Source organism: Cricetulus griseus, chromosome 2 (assembly GCF_003668045.3).
Source record: "Cricetulus griseus strain 17A/GY chromosome 2, alternate assembly CriGri-PICRH-1.0, whole genome shotgun sequence".
NCBI lineage: Eukaryota > Metazoa > Chordata > Mammalia > Rodentia > Cricetidae > Cricetulus > Cricetulus griseus.
Genome location: NC_048595.1, coordinates 372,186,929 through 372,213,449, shown reverse-complemented (window position 1 = coordinate 372,213,449; position 26,521 = coordinate 372,186,929). Strand labels below are relative to the sequence as shown.

The window sequence follows — 26,521 nt, the reverse complement described above, 5'->3', positions numbered from 1 at the left end:
CTTGAGCCCTGTTTCCAACTTAGATTTCAAGACCCAGATCCAGGGACATGGGTGACAGACATTGCATGAAGGACTAGGGTCACGTCAGAGGCTCTGAACAAATGTTTAAGGAACCTAGACAGGCATCTCCAATATGGACAGCACCAAAGTCCACGCAGGTATGTGGGTTCCTGGAGGAAAGGTGGGAAAAGAGCCTACACTGCAAGGGGAAGCCTCTGGCTTGTTCTCTACATGAAGGAATCACACTATCAACCGTCACATGTGACTGGAAGAGAAGGTGATCCTCTAAGCAGGTGGCATATGTGGAATGAGTGTGAACAAACACAATGGTTCCATCAGAGACAAGGTCAGATTAGGACCAAGACCAGGGTTCAGCGTATGATGAGGTCAGCATCCAGTGTGTTACCCTGGTCAGAGCTCAGTGTATGACAAGGATCAGGGCTCAGTGTGCCCAGGGTGAGGTCTCAGTGAGTGAAAGGATTCAGTGTGTGGTGAGGTCAGCATCCAGTGTGAGAGCCAGGTCAAGGTCAATGTATGAGCAAGATCAAGGCTCAGTTTGTGTGCAGAATTAAGGCTAAGTGTGTGACCAGGGTCAGGGCTCAGTTTGAGATTAGAGTCAGCATTTAGTGTCTGAGCAGGATTGGGGCTCAGTGTGTGACCAGGGTCGAGCAAGCTTAACCTGTGACCATGAGGAGCATTTGACCAGAATTAGGTCTCCATGTCCCAGTTAGGGTCAGGACTCAGAGTATGACCAGTGTCTGGTCTCAGCCCACTTATGATTAGGGGTCTGGGCTCTACCCTAGATTAAGATGATTTGGTTATGGGTCACAATTACAATGTCATTTATCAAATGACAGTCACAGAAGGCGCTCCTCTCCCCCTAGTGGCCAGGCCACACCTTGATTCCCTAGGCCTGTTCTCAGCCAAGCACAGGCAAGCACAGGCCACACCAGGCAGGTCAGACACACTTGGCGGTTAGGCACCGGTAGAAGTGGGCCAGTGCTCTGTCACCCATCTACTTTAGGCCAGTGGGAAAGCATTTACAATACAAGTCACAGCAAAAGTAATGGCCACTAGTTGTGGCATGAAGAGTCACCCAACGGAGAGCAGAGGAGTGACCAGGGCATGGGGAGGTTACAAAAGCCAGCCTGTCCACCATCTAGTCATCCTCTAGTCTCAATTTAGGGGTTCTAGCCACCTGTTTTGAGCAGTCTCCTCAACCACCACTGGGCTTTTGGCTGTCTATAGCCTCTGGAGGCCTTGTAACCTGTAAACTGGGGGGGGGGTGTTAATTCCAGGATAGACTAAGTCTCCACATAGGCACAGGTCACTCAACTGAATAGGTATCATTTTTTTGTCCTGGGGACTGACCTTCCACAGTCCAGGTCTCTAGGGTTGTGGTAGAGCATGCCTAGGGTGATTGAGGTCAAGGTCACTGCTCACACACAGCTGTGAGGACAGGGCAGGCGGAGGCTACACTAACTTGTAACATCTGAGGTACTTTAGTAGCTCTGATCCTCCCCAATACCAGGCAGCTGCCAGCTCCAAGGATAGGATTCCCAACTCAAGGGGACAGTGTCCTTGACTTGTCTGGGAAGTCAGAAACATGGATGGGGCTGTCCTCTCCAGGAGGCTGGTCTTTACATTACTAGGAAGCAGAAGGGCTCTGCAAGATGCCTGTATGGACTAAGACAATGAACAGGTTGGCCACCTCCACAAGTTGCTACCATGGAGCACTCCAAGAGAGGTCACTTACAGCTCTGAAGGGCAAAGCCCCAACATGCCCATGGCAGTCACAGAGTGAAGCAATGAACCAAGATCTTAGAACTGTTCTGACTTTTCATTTCACATCCTTCTTTGATCTCATATGCAAAAGACATACCACTCACAACACCTGAAGAAATCCATAGACAGCAAGTGCATACACCCCTAAGGCTGATATCTACCTCAAACCCAACATCAGTACAGGATGGCTTCAATACCCCACTTCAGTACCTAGCCAGGACACACCTCTCTGGCCCTCCTCTCCTGGGCCATGGACTTCCATAGACCAGTAAGGAAGGAAGGCCAATGGCTCCGAAGCCAGACTTGGGCAGGAAGAAAGGGAGGGCTGTGCAGATGTACCAGTGGACAGGGGACCAGGGAACAGTGGCTCCACTACCTAAAACCAGCCCTCCACTGGTTTTAGTGGACCACACCGCAAGCTTCTCCCACTACCCCAGGGCCCTGGGACCACCAAGCCCCAAAGAACTTACCCATCTGTCTCATCCCACAGGATGCAAGTCTGGTTGGTGGTGCCCTAAGAGAGAGGGAGGAGTCAGGGCCACTACCACTTCTAGCCACATCCTGGGTCACTGAATCCACCCATGGGGCCACTATGTATGCTGCTGATGCCATCCCCCAAGAGACTGCATCATGTGAGGCAAAAATTGAAGTTCAAGCAGAGAGGACTGGCTCTAGGTTAGTTAGGCCTGCTACTAATGCCCAACACATGTCTTCAGTCAGTTCCCGTCCTTTCTCCCCATGACAGGGCTGGGCTAAAGGACAGTCATGCTGGAAGGGGAAGGGGGTAGCTGCCTCTAAGGGGAAGCTGCACTGTTGCTATCCTTGGTCCAGGAAACAGGACCATGAGAACATTGCAGGGCACCATATCTTTCGAGGGTTTCTGGGCTCAGCACTGGAGAGATGGGAGCAGCCACAGTGGGGTTTGTTATGCTAACAGTAGCTACATGCCCTGAGCATTCATAAGTATTGCTTGTTTTTGCTTGATAAGGGAAGGAAGACAAGGCATAGAGAAGACAAGCAACTCCCCCAAGGCTACACAGGAGAGAAAAGGACAGGTTTGGGTTCTTCCTGAGGCTCCCTACACCCCTGGCCCGAGGACTGGGGCCTGGCACTGCCATGTCCTGGTTGAGTGATGTGGTTGCCTTGCTCCTTTGGGGTTCTTACTCAACCCACCAAGAAGAAGAGACAGTGGGCTGTAGGGGCTTCAGCTCTAGTCTCTGAAAAGCCATCTGAAAGGACTGACAGCAGCCCCCCTCCAGTTTCCTTGGGTCCATCAAAATATCCAAGCATTCCTGGAGCTGGGGACCTGCCAGGGTCACACAGCAGAAGTGGTCTGGAGTCCTAGGGAGTTTTAGAAGGATGCTATTGGTATTGTCATCCCAGAGGTCCTGCATGACATGGCCTGGTGATCAGCCCTGACTCTGGAGGAAGGTGGCTCTCACATGTTCTTAGCAATGTAGACTAGGAAGGGAGCAACTCCTAGGGGTTTGGAGATCTGGTTTGGGGTGGATAGCCTGTCAACAGCTCTCCAGGACTCTGGGCCATGGGCACAGGGAATAGCAAGTGGATCCCCTCCAGGGTTCAGGGTCTGGAGAAGAGGGAGAGAGCCTGGGGATAGAGTCAGGGGACAGTTCAGAAATGGGCTGAATTTCAGTGTCAGCATGAACCTGCCATGGGGCCCTGGGTGAGTCCCTAACTCTAAGACTCAGTTTCCCCACTTGAAATTTAGATGAGAGTCACTCCAATTGTGACCCTAAAGGATACTGCCTGAGAAGAATACACAGGGGCGTACTCAGAACCGAGGAAAGTTCCCATGCACCCATGCATGTGGGCAGCACTCACATTGTACATGTGGGCAAACTCGATCTCCAAGGGTGTGAGCAGGGACCGAGGCGGGGGCTTCACAGTCACAGAGATGACCTTAGAGTTGAGGACAGTTGTGTTCCTGGGGACATCAAAGCATAAAGGGCTGTCAGAGGTGTGGAATGGTACTGAGCCAGCCTTGTAGCTCAGCCCCAGCCCCAGTATGGTGCTTTGTCCCATGCCCAGCCTCCCAGCTTCTTACACACCTCCCACAGGGGTCCAGGCTATCCCCTTTCCACGAACCCACCTTTGCAGGGCCAGGAAGCTACCCAAGTTTCGATAGAGCACAGTACCAACCACGAACACAGATGAGTCGTCAGCCTCTGGAAGGGAGCATGTGTTACCCCAACTCTGCTACTGCCCACTAGCCTGGACCTCACCCCAGTAGCCTCCACTGTCCCCTCTACTGGGTCACATCCAAGGCTCTGACAAGAGAAGGCCTACCCCACCACAGAGGCTGAGGTGTAGGTGGGATCTGGGGCACCAGTCTGGATCTACATGGAGAGAAAGAACTAGTTCATTTCAAGTGATCCCACAACAGATATGGGGAAGGTACATTTCTCTCCCTGGGAACTCATGTCCTTGTTGCTGTGTGAGCCACCCAGCCCCTTCCACTCTGCTTAGCCTTCTGGCTTAGGGTAGTCCCCAGGCACTCTCCCATGGAGGAAAGGAAGAGACACCTGCAAGGAGATGGGTTCAGGAATAACAAGGTGTACCAGGGATGCTCCCTGTCACTGAGACAATGCAGAAAACCCTACAAGAAATATCCCAGGATGACAGTCCTCAGACTCTAAGACCCGGGTTCTCAGCAGGCCCATCCCACTCTAAGCCTCACCTGCCAGCCCTGTGGAAAACACACTTTTGGACACGGTGACCCTGTCCTCTGGCACCTTGGCCCAGTCTCCTGTGGCACGCCAGCCCTTCATAGGGAAGCTGATGTCAGTGGCCCCACTGGCCGGAAGTTTGTGGATGCTGAGCACTAAAGCAGGGGAGGGGCAACACAAACAGAGCATTACCCACCTGGAATGTCAGCTGGAACCCAGGCTGCAGGCCTTGGTGCAAGATGGCACATGTTTCCCGAGGCTAGGGGTGGGCAGGGTTCACATGGCTAGGCTGCTGTTAGGTGTGAGCACCAAGCCTGTAAACCCACACACACTAGTTCCTTCACAGGCCCCCACTCCCAGATGAGCAAAATTCCCAGAGTCTAAGGCTGGTTGATAGGGACTGTATGGGACAGCAGGCCAGAATCCCTATAGGAAGTCATTCTTGGTGACTCAGACCTGACCAGGCCCTTGTCCAGCCTGGTTAGTACTGAGGCCAGACCCAGCCACTACGGTCAGGAAAAGTCAAAGGTAGATCCTGTGGCACAGAAGGATCTACAGGAGCTAGGCACCCATCTTGGTTCCCACCATCCCCCTACCTCACTGGGGTCATGGGTCAGCTCTGACACTCTCCAGCTTCCTCTCCTTCTACAAAGTGAGGGGGATAACTGAGCTTCAGGTATAAGGTTCCTATATTTGGGTGGGAGGTCTTGGCGAGGGAGGGGCAGCAGGTGTGAAGGGAGAAATCCAGGTAGTGTAGTCAGGTAGGATGCTATTCTCCTGTAACCCAGCCTGGCAAGCCTCTGCCAGGCGGTGGACCAGTCCTTAGAGCCCTCCCAGCTCACTCAAAACCAGTCTCCAGTATAGCATCAACCTCAGCAGGATGATCCCTTCTCTATCTCAGGGGACACCCTAGAGGACTTCTCTGCCTGCCACCCCATCTTCCTCCAGCACATGCACACTGGACCAGTGATCCAAAGTCCAGGGGAACAGAGCTGGGAGACAAAGGGAGGGCCCTAATAAGTGAGGTAGCTTTTCTAGTTCCATCCATACCCGATAACCCACTCTCGGGTTATCTGTGGCACACCCTCCACCCTCCAACCAGTGCCACAGCCTGGGGCTACTTGTAAAGATGTGGGAGAGAGGGAGATGCTGAGCTCTAGGCCTTGCTCCCCAGCATGGTCCCTGTGTTTTCTACCTTTACTCTGTCCCACCTACTCTGCTGGCCAGGCTCAGCAGCCTCCCCATCTAGACCTGCCCTCCTGGGACCATGAGGCCTTGGAAGCATAAGGGTTCTCCCATGGTGTTCTGCCTTACAGTGTTCAATAAGTATCTGCCTTACCAGAGGTCATGGGGACAGAGACAAGCCTCCCTCTGAATGTCAGTACCCAGATAGCCCTGGTGCTGAGAGCTTCCCAGGGAATGAGCACACCACTTCATTTGTCACATGTTCTGTGTCCCAACTCAGGGCCATTACAGATGCTGAGGAGGATATGTGGGCAGCAGAACCCTCTGGTGTACACATGGAATGGGGACATGGCCTGTCAGTAGTAGCAACAAAGGAGGGTGATATCCCCATACAGAGTAGCCAGGAAGCCCCCTGCAGAGACCAGGAAAAAGAGGGACACATCCCAGGGAGAGGACAGGGAAGGGAGGAAAAGAGCATACGAATGGCTGGCAGAGAGCAAGGGGTGAGTGTCACACCAGAGTGTGACAGCAGCCCTCTGAAAGATGGTTCTGTGGGTGGAAGGTGGGGAGGTACAGAGGCAGAAGCACGTGACTCCTAGGTCCTGTGAGGGGAAACAGAATCAGGGGCCCAGACCTGGGCTTTTAGAGACGGGGGGGTGGCGGGCTCTGATGGACACTGGGGGCTTTTGGCCCAATTGGCTTTCAGGCCTTGAAAAGATGAGGTCACACAGGCTTGGGGAAAGGCATGGCACTAAAGGCCAATGGAGCCCTGGATCTAGGCTGGAGGGTCAGGTAGGTAAGAGGCCCAGTGAGGAAGAAAGGCAAAGTTACCCTGAAGTATGAGGGGCCAGTCTGACCTGGTGGAGGTAGGGGAGGGAATTAAAACAGAGACAGGTGTCTGTCTAGGATGGAGTGGGGACTCCACGGCCAGAACACAGCGGCCTCATGATGGAAGAGTGGACACTAGTGAATGAAATGGGAATGGAGGTGGTGAAAGAGTAAAGCCAGGTGCCAGGGAAGGCTCAGAGTGGCTGGAGTCACATCCTCAGGGGAATGTAGAGCTGGAACCTAGATAGAGGGTCATCTCAAGCACTGGTGTATATTTGTGAGGACAGCCACCGGTTACCCTCAGGTTCACTGACCAGTCTACAGCTCCACTCTTACAATACAGGTAGGAGGAAAACAGGCAAATGTCAGCCCCCTGCCCCACTGCACCTAGGCTTTGTAGAATTAGGGATCCATGAAACAGTAGCTGCACAGGTGTCTTTGGTGTGGCAGGATGAAGTGAGCCTCAACCCCAGGCGTGGCCAGGCTCCTGCATGGGTCCTGGGCACAAGATCTCCAGATCCCTGCCTGGATCTCAGGTCCCAAAGGGCTCCTGATATCAACCCTCTGCACTCGACCTAAGTCCCAGGCTAATCTGTAATGGCTGCAGAAGGCTGGGGTCACTGGTTCCTTTCAGATGAGAAGCACAGGACCAGGCCATGGAGGGGCTTACCCAGATTGTCGGTCACCTGGTAAGCATCCCTCAAATCCTTCATGCGGAAGCCGATGACATCCACAAAGTCCTCCACCAGCCGAAAGAGCTCCTTGGCATTGGGCCCCATCTGGGGTAGGGGAAGGTGGAAGAGCTCAAGCTGAGGGAGGTGCCTATGCCCTTGTCCTCCTGCCTCCTTCCTTCCTCTGATATCTTTTTCTAGGCTCTATTGCAAAGCAGGGTAGCAGGCTGCTGACCTCTGAGTGTCCATTTTTTTTTATGGACAAGATCAGAGGCACAGGGAAGTTGCTGTGCACAGCATAGGGGTTCCTAAGCCGTCCAAATATTCACGATGAGGGCTACTCCCCTGGGGTTAGTGTGATAGCAGGTTTGAGGTCAGTGGAAGGAACAGAGCAGATGGGAAAGACCCACAATACCCCCTTCTCTGGACATACCCAGTGATCTTAACATTGTTCGCTTCTCTCCTCATTTAGCCCCTGGGAAAAGGCACTGCACAAAGCCTAAGGGGTTTAGGGGCTTTTTCAAGGTCATACAGTGTTGAGACTCATACTGAAGACCCAGCAAGGCTCCACCATGGCTGGTCTGGGGTGTAGGAGGCCTAGACTGCCTGCTCCAATCCTGATCCAGTAGCTAACACAGAGCAGGGCAGGGGCTCCAGACCTCCACACATACCAGCTGTGCCTCCTCCCACTTGTCCCGGTTCTCCTCCGCCAACAGGTTGCTGATGATCTGGACAAAGTTCTGGAAATAAGAAGTGCCAGTGAAAGGGAACAAGGTATCAGTGTGTGAGGAAAATCATAGGTTCAGCCTATGTCTAGGATAAGGGATCCGTTTAGACTAGGACAAGGGCTCAATGGATGACCAAGATCAGGACTCAGTTGGTGACCAGGATTCAGGTTATTTAGGGCCAGGATCAGAGCACAGAGTATAGCCAGAATCAGATGAAGACTCAGTGTGTGATCAGGGTCAGGGTTTATACGTGATCAAGGCCAGGATTCAGTGTGTGAGCAGGGATAGGGCTCAATGTGTGAGCAAGATCCAGGATGATGACTTAATCCATGACTAGTATGACCTGGGTCAAAGTTCAGCCTGTCATCAGGGTCACAGTTCATAGTGACCAGGATCAGGATTTAGACCTGGATCAGGGATCATTCTATGACCAGGTCAGGATTAAGCATGTAGCCATGTTTATGGTGAGGTCATAGCCCCACCTACACTCAACATTGGGACTTAGTCTCTGAATGGGATCTGGGTTGGTTCCTCTGACATTTCCCCAAATGTCCTCCCCTGGGGCTGCCCCTGGGAGCCACCTGTACATCCCCAGGTGTAGGGCTGTAGTAGGCCCTGCGGAAGATCTCTGTCATGTTCCTTAGGACATCGATGGTGGAGAGCAGGTCGCCGCTGTAGCTGGTGCCATCCTGTGAGATCTCCAGCAGTGTCTGGATGACCTCCGAGACCCCCTCCCCTGGCAGCCCACGCTGAGCCTTGGCCAGGTGCTCTCGGGTCTGGGAAGATGGAGAGGGCTGGATGCTGTCATTGCTATAGGTCACAGCCAGGTGGGGGCCAGGGACTTCAGATGCCTGGAGGTCCCGATAGCCCCAACCTCATGTTCAAAGAGTGGGGAAGTTTCCTGGAACCCCTGAGGTCAACCTCACCATCATTTGGATGTTCCGGTAGTCGATGGAGACACAGCGGATGTAAGTGGGGGGCTCCCAGTAGGCGATGCCTTCCTCGTCCAGCTCACAGCGGCGCAGGATGAGGCCTGAGGAAACTCCATTCCTCACATGCCTGCTCACCTAGGAGCTCTGGGGTCCCCTCCACAACTCTCAGGCAGGAGTTCTTTGTTTGGGACCCTATGGACCTCGAAGCAGGCTATGCTGGCTTTGTTTCTATATGGCACATACTTCAACCCTACTCTAGGTCCTGGGGACCTGAGGATCTTCAGGAACTTTGCTCTGTGGAAGTGGGATCTACAGCTAAGCATGGCTTCTGGGGTCAGCCAGAGCCTCTCTTAGAGATCCTTGCAATCTAGAGACTTAGGGACAGCTGTCCTCTAACCCCTTGCCAGACCCTGGCACATTCACAGGGCTTCAGGGGACTTGCTGACCCCTGGACACTGGTGCAGCCTCCCAGGACCATTTGGTATCAAAAGTCAACAGCCTGAAAAACAAGCTAATTCTCAGATAGAAAGACCCCCAGAAAGATTTTGGAGCAGGGACAACAGAGTAAATAAATACATGGTGACAGCCACATAAAATGGTTCCAGCCCTGTCACTAAACAAGAACCATAGGGTGGCCCTGATGCAGAAGTTTGGGCTATGAGCTCAGATGGGAGCAAAATGAGGGAAGCACAGTATGACTATGAAGGTAGACAAAGGCCAGGGAAGGATGGGTGTTGTCTTTTTCTGCTTGCAATATACCAGCAAGACAGTGTAAACAAGGATAGGGACAGCGAGCGTGGCTCACAATATTCAGCACTTACCACCTCCCCGCCCCTATGGGCCACCTCACCCACTGCTCACAGCAGTCCAATACAAAGGATCACCTAAAGTCTTCATTTTATAGAAGAGAAAACTGAAGCTCAGAGAAACTAAGTCACTTCCCAAAAGTGATACAGCAAATAAGGGCAGAGTCAGGGTTTGAATTGGGTTCCCAATCTCCCTCTCTGTGGCCTCCCAGGTACAGAAAATACTCACACTCTTTCAAACAAAGTGAAATAGAGAATATCTGTGGGTGGGGGTGGGGGAGTGCCTGCCCTATGGAGTCCACCCTGCTTTCTATACCCTCTATATCCCATCAGTTCCCAGGGATGACATGGAATTAAAACTACTGGTGTTCTGAGACTACTTCCTTCCTGTAGACTGCAAGCCCAGGGTAGGTATGTTGATTGCCCTATGCCTGTGTCCCACCTGTAGGGAAGCAATGGCATCAGGTTCAGAGAGCTGTCTACGCTCAAGGGACCTCTCAAGCAGAGGGCATGGCATGTGCCCTGACCCTTGTGAAATCAGGACACAATGGCTGCCATGATGTCCTATCTGGTGCCATCTGGCATGAGCACACACAAGAGCTGCATGAGCTTTAGTCTCAGATAAGTCCTGTGAGGACAGCTGTATAAAGACAGAGCAGGACTCTCAGCCCCCCACTTTTTACCTGTGGCATTGCGGGGACACCGGACAGCAGCCACCTCTCCAGCTGGGGTCTCCTTCCAGACCGTGGCTCCAAAGTTGTCCTCATCACAAATTTCATGGGGCTCTGTGAGGGACCAGAGAGTGAGGTGGACAGGGTTTGGGATGAGTGGCTGTGATACTCAATTGTTCCCAGTCCCTCTGAGCTACGATGCAGTGGGAAGGGTCTCACCAGGACATCGTTGGGCACCACACTGTCGGTACTCATCCTGGGGGCCTTGGCAGGCTGCTCCCCCGAAGAAAGGCCCAGAGCAGACACGCTCCCGTCGCTGGCTGCCACCCCCACATGTGACACTGCAGCTGCCCCACGATGCCCAGGCCTGCCACTTGCCATCCACTGCAAGGGTGGCCAAACATAGGGCACAGATGTCAGGAAGCGGAGGTGGACCGGGTCAGTAGGGGGAAGTGGGGCCAGGGGCCAGGGGGACATAAAGAAACAATATTCAGATGAGACAAAGACAAAAGACCCAGGAGTATTGGGGCAGGGCCATGAGGAAACAGAAAATTGAGATTAGTGGAAGAGAGGTCTGAAATCAGCTTGACTCAAAAAGAAGCCGGATGTCATGTACAGCTGAACCTACCGCCTGATCTTGACTCCAATACTCCATCCTAAACCTGATTAACCCTTCGCTAACCCATCCACTCTAAACTGCACTCAACCCTACCATTTCCATCTTCTACTTTAACTCCGACAAATTAACCTGCACCCTGACCCTGCCACACTACCCTACCTCACCTCCACCACCCTGACCTGCATTCAAATGCCACCACTTCCACCCTGTACCAACCCCTACAGTCATACCTCCCCCATGGCCCCTCCCTTTCCCTGAGCCCCGAGAGGGCATCCTGACCTGGGCACTGCTGCAGGAAGCAGTCTCGAGTTTCCACCCAGTGGCCCTGGCACTCAGCGCCTCCATAGGAAGGACCATTGCACTCTCGAGTCCTTTGCTGGCGGCCTTGGGAGCAACTGGCAGAGCAGGTGCTCCAGCTGGACCATTCATTCCAGTTTCCATCCACTGCCCGGCCCGGGGGAAGAAGGGAACAGGAAGCTGGTGTGAATACCCAGCACCCCAAAGCCTGGCCTGGGACACAAGAACACCCCAGGGGCACCATGCAACAGGCCACCTGGGACTGGGGAAGGAATGCTACAGGGTTACACCTCAACCTACCGTGGTCTGAGGTTTTAACCACTGAGCACCCTGAGGTGAACCTGACGTGGATCAAGCTGGGTCCCAGGCCACTGACCTGCTGGTCCCATCCCCCACTCCCAGCCACTCATTCCCTCTCACCTACCAGGGCACAAGGCAATGTTGCAGAACTTTGTTTGCTTCTCAGGACCCTCACATGGGTTGCCTCCAAACTGTGGGGGCCTGCAGGTGCGTGTGCGGTCACGGAAGCCACGGCCACAGGTACTGGAGCAGAGGCTCCAGGGTGACCACTCATCCCAGGCCCCATGCACTGTGGAGAGACAGGAAGTCATGGATGTGCCCAGCCCAGAGGCCCCACCCCACCACCCAAGCCCTTCCCTGTGCTCTGCTCCACCCACCTGGACACACAGCAGAGTTGTTACAGAGCCGCTGCTCCCTCAGAGGACCACTGCACTGAGTACTGTATGAGGATGACACGCAGAAGCGGGTGCGGGTCTGCCAGCCCTCGCCACAGGTGCTGGAGCACACGCTCCATGGGGACCACTCCTCGGCTGCTGGGTCACCTGTGGATCCAGCCCTGCAGCATCATGGGCCTGCCATGCCCCTTCCCATAGGGTGGTGCCAGATTTGGAGGCCCACTGGGGAAGCAGGACCTTGCAGTGGGGCAACAGTCTGTGGACTGGGGCTCTGTAGGTCTTAAGATAGCCTACTTTCCCAATGGCTGGAAGCAAGATCTAGGTCTGGCTGGGACAGGCTTCTATTTTCCCCTAAGCCAGTCTGCCTGGAGAAGGAGTCTGGCACCGACTAGATGAGAAGAGTTATAGCAGTTAAGTTATTAGAATCACTATTGGCAACTAGTAGCCATTACTAACCTGGTCCCAGAAGCCAGCCCTCTCCCCTCCCTGCCTAGGGCTGTGTGTAACCCTACCCATCCTGCCAGCTCACCAGTCTGGGGTGATGGGAACCCAAACTGCTGCAGTTCATCCCCCAGCTCCTCACGCCGCCGGGCATCCGTGGACCGCAGGGACTGGCTCCGTGAGCTGGTGCGTCCAGTGGCTGCAGAATGGGCTCAGATCAGCATCTCTGTGTGATTCCCTCTGTCCTTGGCTGCAGCTGGCCACCTCCTGTCACTAGAGCAGTCTAACCCCAATGAACAAGTGGGAGAGCCCACCCAGAGCACTTTCCGTGGCACCAACCCTCTTCTGGTCACTATGGTCCCCTCTATGAGGGTCCCCCTCCTCTCTCTCAGCCTCCTGGACTGCAGGACAACACCTTAGAGTGTCTGCCGCCTCCTTCACCTCAACATCTCATCCCTTCCTCCCTGTGAGATATGCAGGGGCCTCCCCAGGCTCCTGAGAAGAGCTGTCTCCTCAGGAAAGTGCATCCAACAAAACAAAACCAAACCTGAAGAATGACAGCCTCATTAGAACTTGATTTAACTTTATGGAAGCAGCTAAAAAATGCATGAGGTCATTAGAAAACCTTATTAGAGAAATACATCCCGGAGGCTTATTCTGCTGGAGCTGACTGGCTTGGCTGCAGCTTGCTTGAGAGGCAGCTTCAAGAATCCCAACCCACACCTGATAGGAAGCCTTCTTTGGTTCCACCTAAATCCAGGTACCCTGCTTCTTCCTGGGTCTGTACCAGACCGGGCTTTCTAGTCTCCACCTCTAAGCACCCCTGTCCCCAACCACGTTCAGCTCTTCAAAGCACCGCCTGCCTTCTAATCTCATTGAAGCCCTAGCCAAGTGCATCCCTACCCTGCCCCTTCCGGACCCTGACGCCTTCTCTACTTGGCCCCGCCCACCATTTTAGCCCCACCCACTCACGGCCACAGGCCTTGCGGTTGCACAGGCGTCCTTCTTCCAGAACGCCCTCACATCCTCCGCCCTCCACGCCAGGGGTGGGTAAGCAGGTGCGGGTTCGAGTTTGCAGACCTCCCCCGCAGTCCCGCGTACATTCACCCCACAAGGACCACAGTTTCCAGCCACCTGGGGGAACAAGAGTGAGGCTCAGGGTCCTGACATCTTTGGGGTCCAGTGGAGGCCAGAAGGGGTATCTGTGGGCTTTGAAAGGGTAAGCAGATGCCAGATCTGGCTGGGGAAGATAGCGAGGCAGGGCAAGGCCATTGAGAAATTTGACCCTAGACCCTGGCTCCTTCTAGAGAGCTCGTGTCAGCCCTAAGCCAGGGGGCCCTAGGTAGGTCTGGGACAAGTACACACTGCTGTCCCAGGCTGCCTTGCTGAGTAAACAGTCAACTCCTGCTCACCCCATGTTGCTTCATAGTCTGAGGCCTGGTGACCAGTGTGGGCCACCATGTGTTCAGAAATACATAGATCCGGCCTCCCCACGGCCCTCAAACCTCTGAGACTATTTCCTCACATTCTCGTCCATGTGAGGTCACTGCCAAGGTCTCCACATTCCCATTCCAGAGCCTGGGGTAGGGACTAGTCACTCCCATAACTGGTAGCCCAGAAACCTTCCTTAGACGACAGATCTGCCCATCTACTAAGCAAAGCCAGGGTAAATAAGTCCAGACCACTCAGGGCTACAGCTGGCCTGAGTGGTAGTAGAAGAGGTCCCATCTCCCAGGTGAGAACTCAGGGGTGGTGGATCCCAGAGTGTGAGCAGTCCCATCTGATGGCCCCAAGGACCATCTCCTTGGCCTTATCATCTCAAGGAGAACCAACTTCTAGGGTCTGGAAAGGACCACAGCCAGAGCCTGCCCATCTTCTCTTGCCTGTGCTTGTCTGAACCAGCAGGGGGCGCTGGGTTTCCAGGGAATGAGTAGCCCTCTAGTGAGCACTCACCTTTTTGAGACGGGTAGGATGGGAAGAGCCATCCTCCATGACCCTATGCCTGTTGTAGAGGCCCCAAAAACCCTGCCTCTGCCGAGGTGTCGAAGTCTTGACCAGGGAGTCAAGATTTCAAGATCTGAGTGATAGTTATAAGCATGGAGTTTTCTGTCCCAATACCATCTTCCCTTTCACCAGGAGAGCCCCAAGGGTGGGGCCAAGGGTACCACAAGGGTACAAGAAAGGGCAAGTGGTGACACCCCCACGAGGACAAAGTTGAGAGCAGAGGGCAGAGAGTCTCCAGCACAGTCTCAGCCTCACATGCATAATAGGTAGGACAGGGTAGCAGCTGTCCACAGAACGGGCCCAGGTGGACAAGCAGGAGCAGCTTTAACTCCAGACAAGCAGGAGCAGCTCTCGACCAGGTCAGACTCCGGTCTTGAACCAAATCTGATTCCAGATCTCTGTCCCACCCACTGGCCCCAGGAAAGCCACCTGCCAGGACCAACCCCAACCGTGGTCTATCTTTCTGGCCTCAGAGTCTCACCTGCTTCAGCCATTCCTGTCTCGTGATTCCAGACAAAGGAGCCAGGAGTCTTAGAGGCAGGCCCAGAGTGGGGTCAGGGTTCTGGATCCTTCCTGTGCCCCCTCACTGCCCAAGCCCAGCCCCCACAAGGAAGCCTGAGTGATGTGAAAACTGGCAGTGGGTGGGAGAGAGGGTGTCCAAGCTGGGCTAATCGGAGGATGCCACTCAGTTCCCATGGCAACTGCTGCAGCACACAGCCTTTCAGGATAGACCCAGGTTAGGCCTCAGCTGCCAAAACACCCACTATTTCGGAGCTGGTTACCTTGGTGACCCAGGTGGTGAAGATGTGGGAGTGGGGGGAGGGAAGAGGTGGGGCACATCAGAAACTGGGAGCGAGGGTAACGGTACCCTCAGAGGATGGATGCCCTCCTCTGGCCTAGGCCTGACTCTGGTCTCACTTGAACCCCGATCCAGCCCACATGTGGATTCCTACCCCTATTTATACATTGAGTTCTGACTCTGGTTGCATACTAATCCCTGATCCTAGACAAACAGATTCCTCACCCTGGTCACAGACCAACATCTGGCCTTGGTAACATTTATCCCTGGTTCTTATCATAGACCTAGGGTCCTAGGCATAGGATCTCTGATCCTCCATCACAAACAGGGCCCTGATCTTAGCCACAGACTGATTCCCCAATGCTGGCCACACTCCTTCCACTAATGAATGTTCAGAAAATGGTAACTGCTGTTTTTATTATCATTTTCATTTTTAATGTGTGTCCCCACACACAGCTGACACGATAAATGTTTGCCCAGACTGAAAAGCATCCACGCCAGAGGGAGCATCATGAAGGAAGAAGTCCTGGGGCTGAAGTGAAGGGCACCAGGGGACACAAGGTGTGGCAGGGCTGGGTGGGCACAAGGGGGCAGTGAAGGAGCAAGCAGGGCTCAGGGGTGGGCTGCCCCTCCAGGCTCAGAAAGAAGCTGTCATTCTTCCCTGCTCAATGCTCCCTCTGTCTGGCGGCCTCATTTCCATCTCATTACAGGCATGAATAGAGCCAATTATTGGCCAGGCAGGCCGGCCACCCAGGAGGGTGGGTGTGCAGTGAGGGGGCTCTGGTTCCCTTCCGACCCTAATGCCCTGGTTTGAGGGCGGTGGGTTCCCCTGATCCCGCACCCCCAGTGGACTGAAATGTGGGAAGGAAGGTGATCCCCCTCCCCCAGCCGGTCTCTCCCGAGTTCCCGGGATCCCCTTTGGAGGAAGGGAACCACGCACTTCCGTCTTCTCCCAGCAGAGGGATCCCTACTCCAGCAGGTTAAGCAGCAGATTGGCTCATCTACATTGCCACTCAGCTCTCCAGACTCTCCTGGTAGGTTCAGGGACAGTCCCTGCCCAGAAGGCTAGCAAGACCCCTGCCTCTCCAGGGACCCAGCTGGAGCAAGATTATCATGAAGAGCTTAGGCACTGGTACTAACAGCTGGGTCTAGAACTCCTGGAGGAGGAACAAGGGAGACACTAAGAGCAAAGCAAGGGATGCTGAGGAACCTGTCCACACAACTCCTCCACAGCCCTTTACCCAGCAGGTCCTGACTCAGCCACCATCTGCAGGCTGTCAGAAACCATCAGGGCCACAGAAGGGCAGTCAGATCCCAGGGCAGACTGAGTGGCCAAGTTCATTATCCACTGAAGAGCACTGGCCTTCCTGATCCCATAGCTTCACAGCCTCCTTTAGGCTCCAGGCAGACTCTACAAATGAGTACCGTCCCAACCCCAGCTCTTAGGAGGTAAGGTGTGTGGGAGGAACCAGGGCACTTGAAAAACAAGCAAGCCACATCTGTAGGAAATTCTTGCTGCTGGGTATTCCCTATCCTGAGAAGGTATCTTATATAAAGACCCAAAATGTTTAGTCTACGCTAGAGACCTTAGTCAAGAAGCCTCTGTCCTCAGTTATCAGAGTGGGTCACAGAGGCTGATGACCCTCCCATCTTCTTGGGAAACATGACCCAAGTTCAGGCCACAAGGACTTCTTGCAGTTCTAGCCCTGAGCTGAGACAGCTGACACAGTGGGAGCTAAGGCACATGGGAATTTCCCTGTGGATAATGGTGCCCACACCCAGCATTTCCATAGAGCCTTGTCTTGTTCTTTACTTTTATAAGTATTGTCTGTGGTGTTCACTAAAGCCAGTTTTCTAGATTTTTCTAAAATGTATACATAAACACACACACACACACACACACACACACACACACACACACACACTTTGCACAGTGGTGGCATCTCCATGATAGATCCTGGTGCTTCTCTATCACCCTCACAACTCCACTGCAGCCCAAACCATTCCTAGGGGCTCTCCCCAAGCCAACCCTCTACTTCTAGTGCTGCCTCCCCTCCTCTTGGGTGTCTTGAGGGGACTGAGCCTCACAGAAGGCAGGGGATCACTGGCCAAGCAGGACCAGGACTGCACACACAATGAGGGGACCAACTTTAGTCTGTGGGCAAGTCATGGGCCCTCAAGCACTCCAGGACCCCCAGACAAGTGTAGCATGTGTACACATCCTGACATACAGATTCAATTCAGCATTCTACCCGAGGCATGTGCACAAAGACACGTTTAACACTATATTTATACAGGGATGCATATGTATGCTGGAATGCACATAGCATACACACCACACACAGAGATGCAGAGATACACCCACAGGGACTCACTTATAGACATACACTCAAGGATACCCACAGGGAAACACAGGGACACACTCACAGAAACACATGGGAACATATGAATACATACACACAGGGACATACAAAGACTCATGAAGACACACGGGGACACACAGGAAACACTCACAGGACATATTCACAGGGACTCACGAGAACACCCTCACAGAGGCTCATGGGGACACACAGAGACATACTCACAGGGACTTACATTCATAGGGACACACTCATAGGGACACCCTTACAAGGGCTCATAGGACACACTCACAGGGACATACCTTCAGGACTCAAGGTAACAGAAGAGCACACTCACAGAGATTCACAGAGACACACCCACAGGGGCTCACACACAGGACACAGTCACAGGGACACACTCACAAGGGGCATGCAAGGGTTCATGAGCCACACTCACAGGGGTTCACAGGATATGAGGACCACACATGATGGCACACAGGGACACAAAGAGACACACTCACAGGGACACAGACTCACAGGAGCTCACAGGCCCCTGCACCCAGAATGCTGCTTTTTTCATTATCTTACATGTCACTTCTGTAATATTATTCTTTAATTAAAACATGAATATTTAAAGCAACCCTTAAAAGAAATGGTCCATCTCACCAGAGGCAAAGATGGGAGAGAGATGGAGGAGAAAACAGAAACAGAGAGCTGAAGACTGTGCAAGATAACAGTGGGTGCCAGAGCCTGGCAGCCTTAGAGGGACTAGGCAGCAGGGACAGTTGCCCTAGCCTGAGGAGCGCTTATGGAATCCAACGCGTGACATGGCCATGTGGCATTTGGATAGGCCTGGCTGGGTGGGGGGCAGGGCTGAAAATGGGCCACACACTCAGTGGGCTGCCTGCTGGCTCCTCAGCTCAGCTATACATTGCTTGCTTTCTGAGGAGATGGGTGCTCATGCTTGCCTGCTCCCCGAAGACAGTGAGGGTCAAGGCCCTGTGCTCAGGGGTAGATAAGAGCAGGGCACCCATTGCACATCTGGCACAGCTTCCTCTGCTGAAGGTTGTCCAACTTGAGACCTTGGCCACTGCCATCACCCAAAACAGAGCTCAGTACACATGATGCCACCCACTAGTCTGCTGTTAATACATCCCTTACATACTATGTGACCTGATCTACCTTGATATCTCTGGGCCTGATTTCACAAGCATGTGCTGGGTGCCTCCTTTGGGGCTGGATCTGTCCTCCACATTAGGGAAGCATCAGTGATGGGGTATGTGCCCATCACCTGCCGTGCTCACATCTTAACACAGACAGACAGACTGACAGGTATATGGCGTGTTTGAAAATGACACTTGTCAGGGAAGGCAGAAAGGGATAAAAGTGCCTCACTGGTCACCACACACATAAGCTCCATGGAAGAGCCTTGTTTAGAAGGGCCTAGGGAGGATGTCCAGGGGACACGCAGCCCCATGAAGGTGTGAGCAAAGCATGGACAACCTCTGCTGGGGCCTGACTCATGGCAATGTGGAGGGGAACTCATCCACATGTGACACTTTAACAACAGTCAGCACTCAGTGACCAGCCACAGCTGTCACTGCTGGACTCCTCCCCTCCTACAGCCAGGAAGTGACAGAGCCTTCTGGACACAGGGCACAGCTATCTGATCTGGGTGGCCATGGTCTACCCTACCCAAGGAATGCTCCCTACCTCGTATGCTGGGGCCTGGCCTCTGTGCTCTCCAAACTATCTTCCACAGACCAGCAGCCTATGCGCACACTCACCACACACATATGAAGAACATACATGCTCAGTGCATGGTATATGTATACACAGTCACAATGTGTTGCATGAACACCTGTGTATTCACGCATGTACACATGCAATTTTTGCATGCATTCAAGCATGAATACATCGGGCTACATGTATATATGCACTCATTCATACATAGGAGTCTGCCTAGCAATAAACAAGGACATATGTGGGCTCACACAATGCTGACACATACATACATACATACATACATACATACATACATACATACATGAGAGTACACACACATGCAAAAAATTGCAAACACAATAATCAGTATATTCCATGTGTCATACATGTTCACACGTGAGTACATGAACACATATATGCAAGACACACTCCACAAATGTATAAATATACGGGTACAGCCACTATATACACATACATAAATATGCATGTGTGTATACAAATAGTGCACTGTACCTGTACACACATGTGTATAGTACATGTATGTACGCAATACACCTCTTGCTTGCCTTTGAGTACCATTTGCCAACATTGCCGGAATCCATACACATACCCCAAACCACCCAAGCCCATGTAGCATACGTCCATGCCTCTGTCTGCCGCTGCTCCCAAGCCCCAGGAGTTTGCCTAGTAATAAACAAGGACACTGGTTTTTCATCACTGTCTGCTTCAAACACCACTTCTTATCCTCACAGAGACAGAAGGTATTCTTAGGCCCCCAGGGATGAGAACTGAGGTGCTAACCTAGGAACACAAGTGGGCCAGCATTAGGCCCAAGGCTCCAAAGTGGGATTCCAAGGCCATTGCTCCAGCCTGGACCTGTCCTTATTAACCAGGCGCCAGAGCTGCGCTCACATACCCCATGACATACGTCGCAAATATCTCAAGTCCTACTCTGGCCTCAGAATTGTCCTCAAGCTCCATCTTACAGTCCTGCTTCCTCTGCCCCACATGGGTGTCCTCATTCCTGATAAGATCCTGGAGGCCAGGCTTGCTCTTCCTACCTCCGCACCCACACCCTTTCATCCACAGTCCATCAGCTGCACCAAAGGCTCTCCCCTTCCCTCCCCCTTCCCACTGTACCCAGGCCAGGCCAACGGCAGCCACCTCCCTATCCTGGCTCCCGTGGGGAGTCCAGGTACATCACTCCTTTGCACTAAGTCCTCCCAAAGTCCTTCTGTCCTCAAGGTCACATAACACTTCACAGTTTCTGCAGCAAGGCCCTCACATAGCAGGTCCTCAGGAAATAATTGTAGCTCAACACGTCTTCCAGCCTCATAGCACACAAGCACCTCCGTTTGGTGGCCCAGCATCTATCACATCAGCTCTGGAGGTCTCGGCTGTTGGCAGCTGTGCCAAGGTGCTTGGAGCAGGATTCAGAAGTTCCCTGGCATAGTAGCTGCCCCAATATGCCACAAGGGACAGGCTCCTGCCAAAGGGGTATGGCTGTGGCCCCAGGCAGAGACAGATAAAACCAAGGTGATGGTGCAACCCTGAGAAGCGTTTTGCAGATGAAGGAACCAAGGCTAAGGGCAGTTAAATGATGGGGAGTGGTAGAGTAGGGCATGTGGCCAGATCTGCTTGTGACAGCTGTCCCTGTCCTCCTACCCAATTTCCCTAGTCCTCCAGTGAGCACTCCATTCTTCCAGGGTTCCCCTTGAGCCCACTCCCATTTCTGCCACACAATGAAACCTGCCTTTGTCAAGGTCACAGTGACCTCCAACTTACCCAGCAGGAAGGGTAGCCCTCCACCCTCCTTCCCACCACAATGATGTGTGCAGAATGTCCTCTGAGGACCCTCAGCTTCACAGAGGTTCTGACCTGAGACCTGCCACAGGGCCTTGACCGGAATGTGCTCAGGGTTGGGAAATTTCTTTGCAGCCTGCACAACCTCATGGTCTCGGGAAATACTAAGGCTGCTGCATGCTCCATGGGTATCACCATCCACTCTGGCCCTCCTGGTGTCAGCCTTGGCTAAGCCCTGCACACCAGGTGGACAACAGCCTTGACTTCTCATACCCCAATGTCTTCTTGATGTTGACTCAGCTCAGGTCTCCAGCTTAAATCTTGGATGCCCCATCTCTCTTTCTCCAATGTCTCCACCCCCACTTTCAGCAGCGGGCGGGACACTCACAAAAATATTATAGCTCCATGACTAGTTGTCAACCACACCTATTCCTACTATTCCTATCAAGCCTGAGCCCTGCCATCCTTCCCCAAGGGTCACTGTCCTCAGGTGTCCAGCCCCTGGGATCTCTCTAGCCTTTAATTAAGACAGTGGCTCCTTCAACACTGGGCTTCTGTATGTCCTTGACACCTGTTTCTGCCTGAGATGGCTATATACTGTTGGGTGGTGTTTTGTCCTCTTTCCTGTGGCCCTAAGACCAGGATGGCATTTTTGTCCCTGATGTCATTACTACACCTCAGTGGCAGCTGCTGTGGCAGCTACACTGAACCCCCACACCTTACTTCCTGTCAACAGACCTACGAATACTCAGTCTATACATATTCCCATGCTCTACCCTGGGGCAGCGATGACCTCCACTTCAGTCCCTGGAAACCATCTACCACAGCCTTGGGATGGTTGGAAATGTCATTGAGGAAGTGGCTTGAGGAAACTGGCTCCTGATCACTTCTTCCTTCCTTCATTCACATGCCACCGTATGTGGGCTAGTTAAGCTTCCTACCCTGGGAACAGAGAGCTATCAGTGTACTTGAGCTCTACACATGGTCTGTCAACCCAGATGACAAAGATGATGCTGAATAGACTCTGACCTTTGGCACTGCCCTTTGCCTCATGCTCTCACCCCCACTGCTGCAGCACTGTACAGGGTCCTTTTTTCACCACTCACCTGCTGAGCCATGCCTGCCCCGGTCCTGGGTCAGGCTGGTGAGGCAGTTCTCAGGGCCACCAGCTACTCCATCCCTCAAGCAGACATCCCCACGGGGGACCAAGGGGCTGGAAGCAGGGTCTCCAGCATCTCCACCCAGGCAGGCACAGGGAGTTTGCATGATGCCACAGGGGTGTGAGCTGCGGCTGCCAGCTAGACAGGCATCCAGCCAGCGGCACAGCATTTGACAGGCAGCATGGCTGGGGTTGCGATTGCCCACGACCAGGTACTCCACAGAGAAGTCGTCACCAGAGTTTGGGAACGTGCTCCGGGGACCAAGGTCACCATCTTGGGGTGGCTGTTGGCGCTGCATCTGTAGAAACTGCTTGCTGGCCTGCAGGAAGGCCAGGGGTGCCGAGGGATCGCAGAGCTGCAGAACTTCGTCAAAGCTCTCCACACCCAGATAGGTGCGTGTGGACTCCAAGAAGGAATCGAACTGATAGGTACGGACACGGCCTGGGCTGCTGCAAGGTGCGGGTGCCTTGGCCACCTTCATGTAGAGTGTGTAACGACGAGGGTCCGGATTGCGAAGGGTCCAAGAGCAGCGTGAGGCGTTGGCTGGGAACACAGCAGCTGCTGAGAAGTAGCCGAAGAACTTGCCTTGCACTAACGTGGTGCACTGCTCTGCCCCAGGCCCTATGTCTGCACCAGAGGCAGCACGCGCCCGGCGCCCCAGTAGCAATAGTAGCAACAGGAGTGGAGCAAGGATCCAGATGGGGCCCGGGGCGGCAGCCTGGCCCCTCATCCTAGCTCGCGGGGCCGCTGGAGTTCCGCGGGCTGGGCAGGCAAGTGCAGGCCAGGCCTTGACATGCCAGGGACCGGCAGCAGGCAGGGCCGTCCAGGGCAGTGGGCTGGAGGCAGGGTCTGGGTGAAGGCAAGGTGGGGTCAGGGCAAGGTTTCAGGAGACAGTGAGAGCAGCGTTGACTCCTAAAGTCCTAGCTCCTGGTGTTTGCCTGTGGCCTCCAAGGGTAGCTGGAAGAAAAAGCAGAAGGGACAGTGTAAGCCTCTGAGGCTCAGGACTTGAAGAGGCAGGAACTCAGTAAGTCTAGTGAGGCATGAGGCTTTGGCAGTGTATGACCCTGGTGTGCCCCCAGGCACCATGGTATCTCCACGGCTCCCAACAACAGACCTGGAATGGGTATGGACTGTAATAACAGGGGGTATGATGCAGCTCTGGAGATGAAAGATTTCAGACATGGTGCAACTGTGACAGCATCCACTGCTGGCTTCCTATCCATGGCAGGGTCGGAACCATGCACTCCAGCTGGGGATTCCTCCCTCACTCTACTACCCCACATGCCATGATGAGGAAGCTGAGAATATGTGGCTTCCTAAAGGTCACAGAGAGTGGATAATAGAATAAAACCCACCCAAACCCTGGACATGAGTGAGTGAGTGCCTCTGGCCAATACTTCCATCTGCAGGAGTGGCACCAAAGGGTGGTTCCCTGTGCACTCCTGAGGGCAAGGACTTGACAGCTAGTCTGGGCTCAGCATGCTTGCTGTGTGTCACCCAGCCCAGACCTGCCTTGTTTAAGATAACAGTTTCCCCACTGTCGCTCCTTCCTTGTCCTCTCAGCCTCTGGGTGCAGACCCATTGGCTCTGCTGACCCTGCATATGTAGCAGCCTGCTGCCACCTCAGGAACTCTCCATGCAGCCTGGGCCCAAACTGACCAGCGATTCAAGGTCAGTCACAGATCTGCATCTCATCCTGGTGTCCTTCCTGGACTGCCTCCAGGCCCAGCCCAGCCTGGGTGGAGGTTCTGAGCTGATGGATGCCAGGATGCCTGAAGCTGGACAGTCCTCACAGAGCCTCTGTTTGTGCATCTATAGATGATCAGGACCCCAACTGCTCCCAGGAGCATTGAAACCTGCACTGCTAATGTCTAGCCCTGGTACCCCAGGCACCCCGAAAATCACTTCCCATGTCTCCTACCTCTACCTCTAAGTCTGCCAGCTCCAAGGTGAATACCCTTAGGAGTGACCTTTGATGTGGCCTCACACTGCCTCCCTGACTATCCTCCCCATTATGGAACAGAGAAGCTATGGCCAGTGCCTCACAGTTGACCTCTCACTCTGTTGTTCCTGACTCCAGTCCCTCAGCAGAGCCACCCCAGGGGGCATACTCTCCCCCATGAAAAGCAGAGGTCAGTGCCAGGCCCAGGGTAATGTTGGTGAGGTCTAGAGGAAGAACTCAGCCAAGTCTGGCACAGCCTCCAATGGTGTTGCTACCCAACTCCAGGCCAGCCGATCTCACTCTGTTCAGTCCAACTTATGGTATCTAAGAAGCCTAGGCCATCTTGGGAGCAACAACTCATGACTGTGATCACCTCCAAATCCACTGCAAGGGGCCTACATAGCTTGGAAGGACCACTGACTCCTGGGCTCTCTTATCACAGGAGAACATTGGCTCTTGAGCCCCACCTCCAGATCTGAGGTCAAATACAAGCACCCTCAGGCCTCTAGCATCCCTTCTGGAAAAAAACCACATGGCCTTGGATAGATTCTGCACTCCTAACCTAGCCAGACAGTGGGGGGGGTATTGGTAGTGTCCCTAGAGCCATGTGGCACTGGCATCCAAGGGTCAACATGGTGAGAAACACAGGCAAGCTCATTTCAGTTTTTGGACAGTACATGGCACTCACTGCCCCGTGCCTGCACTCTGTCACTGCAGCAGAGACCCTAAGGGCTCTTGTTTCATATCCACTTCACTGGTGGCCACACTAAGGTCCACAGAGGATCCCTGCCTTGCCCCCACTTGCTACCCTCCCAGGAATCCAGGGTACTAGCTGATCTGGCCACACTCTTGTCACTGGTCAACTCCTGTAGGATGGCCAACTACCCCTTGAGTACTGGACAGGTACATAGGTTCCTAATGTCCATTCCAGGGGCAAAAGTTGGCCATGGAGGCCAGTGACAGTGTCGACACAGAGCTGTCCCTTAAACAAGTCACCAGACAGCCAGGGGCTCACTTGCAGGCTGGGAGCCAAAAAAGGCCAAGGGAAAGGCAGGAAGAAGGCCCTAGAGCCAGAGCCAACTAAGGTAGGGGACCAAGAGGGAACATTTCTGTACTGGTTATTAAGAAAGTAGGAGGTCCCAGTGAGAGATAGGAGAGGGGGCAGGTGAGGGCAACCATATTCCTGGTAATCTCAAGCCTTCAACAAATATCACCCACGGACTCCTCAATCATGTCCTTAAAACTCCTGTAGGGGGGTAGAGGGCCACCAAGGGATGAAGATGGTAAGTCTTAGGTCTCTTCCAGGTGGTCTGTCAGTCTCTAAAGCAGCAAAATTACAGTTACAAAATAGTCACGAAATAATATTATGGTTGGACATCACCACAACATGAGGAACTGTATTAAAAGGTTACAGCATTAGGAAGGTTGAGAAGCACTTGGTCTAGAACATTTCATGACTACTTCAGAACTGTAATTTTGCTGCCATTATGAATTGTAATGTAAATACCTGATATGCAGGACCCCAAGGGGGTTGAGAACCACAGCTCTAAAGCACCTTAGACTTGAACTTGCCCCATCCCTAGCTTTGGAAAAGGCACAGCTGGCTCAGAAACATCACAGCCACACAAGAGAGCCATAGCAGGGCCTTGCTGTCCTCTGTCACAAGATAGGTCTAGGAAGAAATCTGGGTGTCAACACACTGGGCCCCACCCAGCCTGACTGCAGCCACCTACATGGCTTCTCCCACAAGTCTTCTCTCATCCTTCTCAGCTCAAACAAGCCCTCTAGGAAAGAACTCTGAGTAGGATACAACAGGGCTTTGCTCCCTGTTGGCACATGCTAGGTCAAGCTCAGGCCCTAAGGTTGGCATCTTGGAGGACAGAACCCAAGTGGATTTCTCAGACTTGTGGTTCAGGCCTCATCTAATCGTCATTAGAGGCATCTGTGATTTCAGGGGACACGTGGCAAGGAGAGAGAAAAGAGACCCTTATCAGTAAGGATGCAGGTCACAGACAATGACTAGTGGGTAAGTGGGAACAGCTGGTTGCCGTCACCCAGATGGGGGGGTGGAGCAGTCATGTGTCCCTCGTGTGACTGCATTCACACATGTCACATATGTGTGTTTATATGAGCACAGGCAAGGTGTGTTTCTATAATGTGCGGGACAGCCCAGCCTCAGAGGTACATCCTCTCAGTTGTCCATAGGGAGCTGAGCCAGTCAGGCTGGGAAAGGAGGACTCACCTAGCCAGCAAATTTCAGAAAATCTTGGTGGCCAGGAGCTAGGGGAAGAGGATAGCTGAATCAAGTGTTCTCCCACAGGAAATGGCCCTGCAGCCACTGTAGCATACAAAGACATTCTCTGCTCTACCTAGCCTGTGTCCCTCCCCTCCCCAGACTGCGCCT

At 53.4% G+C, this 26,521-nt stretch overlaps 1 protein-coding gene across 1 annotated transcript in view; it reads right to left on the bottom strand.

Annotated features, from left to right (window-relative positions):
• Window positions 1-22,905, bottom strand: part of Adgrb1 (adhesion G protein-coupled receptor B1) — a 56,372-nt gene extending 33,467 nt beyond the window's left edge. Inside the window, 16 exon segments of the mRNA XM_035439169.1 lie at window positions 2,256-2,299; window positions 3,628-3,730; window positions 3,896-3,971; window positions 4,484-4,627; window positions 7,156-7,264; window positions 7,828-7,896; window positions 8,466-8,660; window positions 8,811-8,917; window positions 10,306-10,407; window positions 10,513-10,677; window positions 11,192-11,389; window positions 11,634-11,798; window positions 11,887-12,051; window positions 12,434-12,544; window positions 13,318-13,479; window positions 22,122-22,905. Of these exon segments, the coding sequence (XP_035295060.1) occupies window positions 2,256-2,299; window positions 3,628-3,730; window positions 3,896-3,971; window positions 4,484-4,627; window positions 7,156-7,264; window positions 7,828-7,896; window positions 8,466-8,660; window positions 8,811-8,917; window positions 10,306-10,407; window positions 10,513-10,677; window positions 11,192-11,389; window positions 11,634-11,798; window positions 11,887-12,051; window positions 12,434-12,544; window positions 13,318-13,479; window positions 22,122-22,905 (2,699 nt within the window).
• Window positions 22,906-26,521: the final 3,616 nt, after the last annotated feature.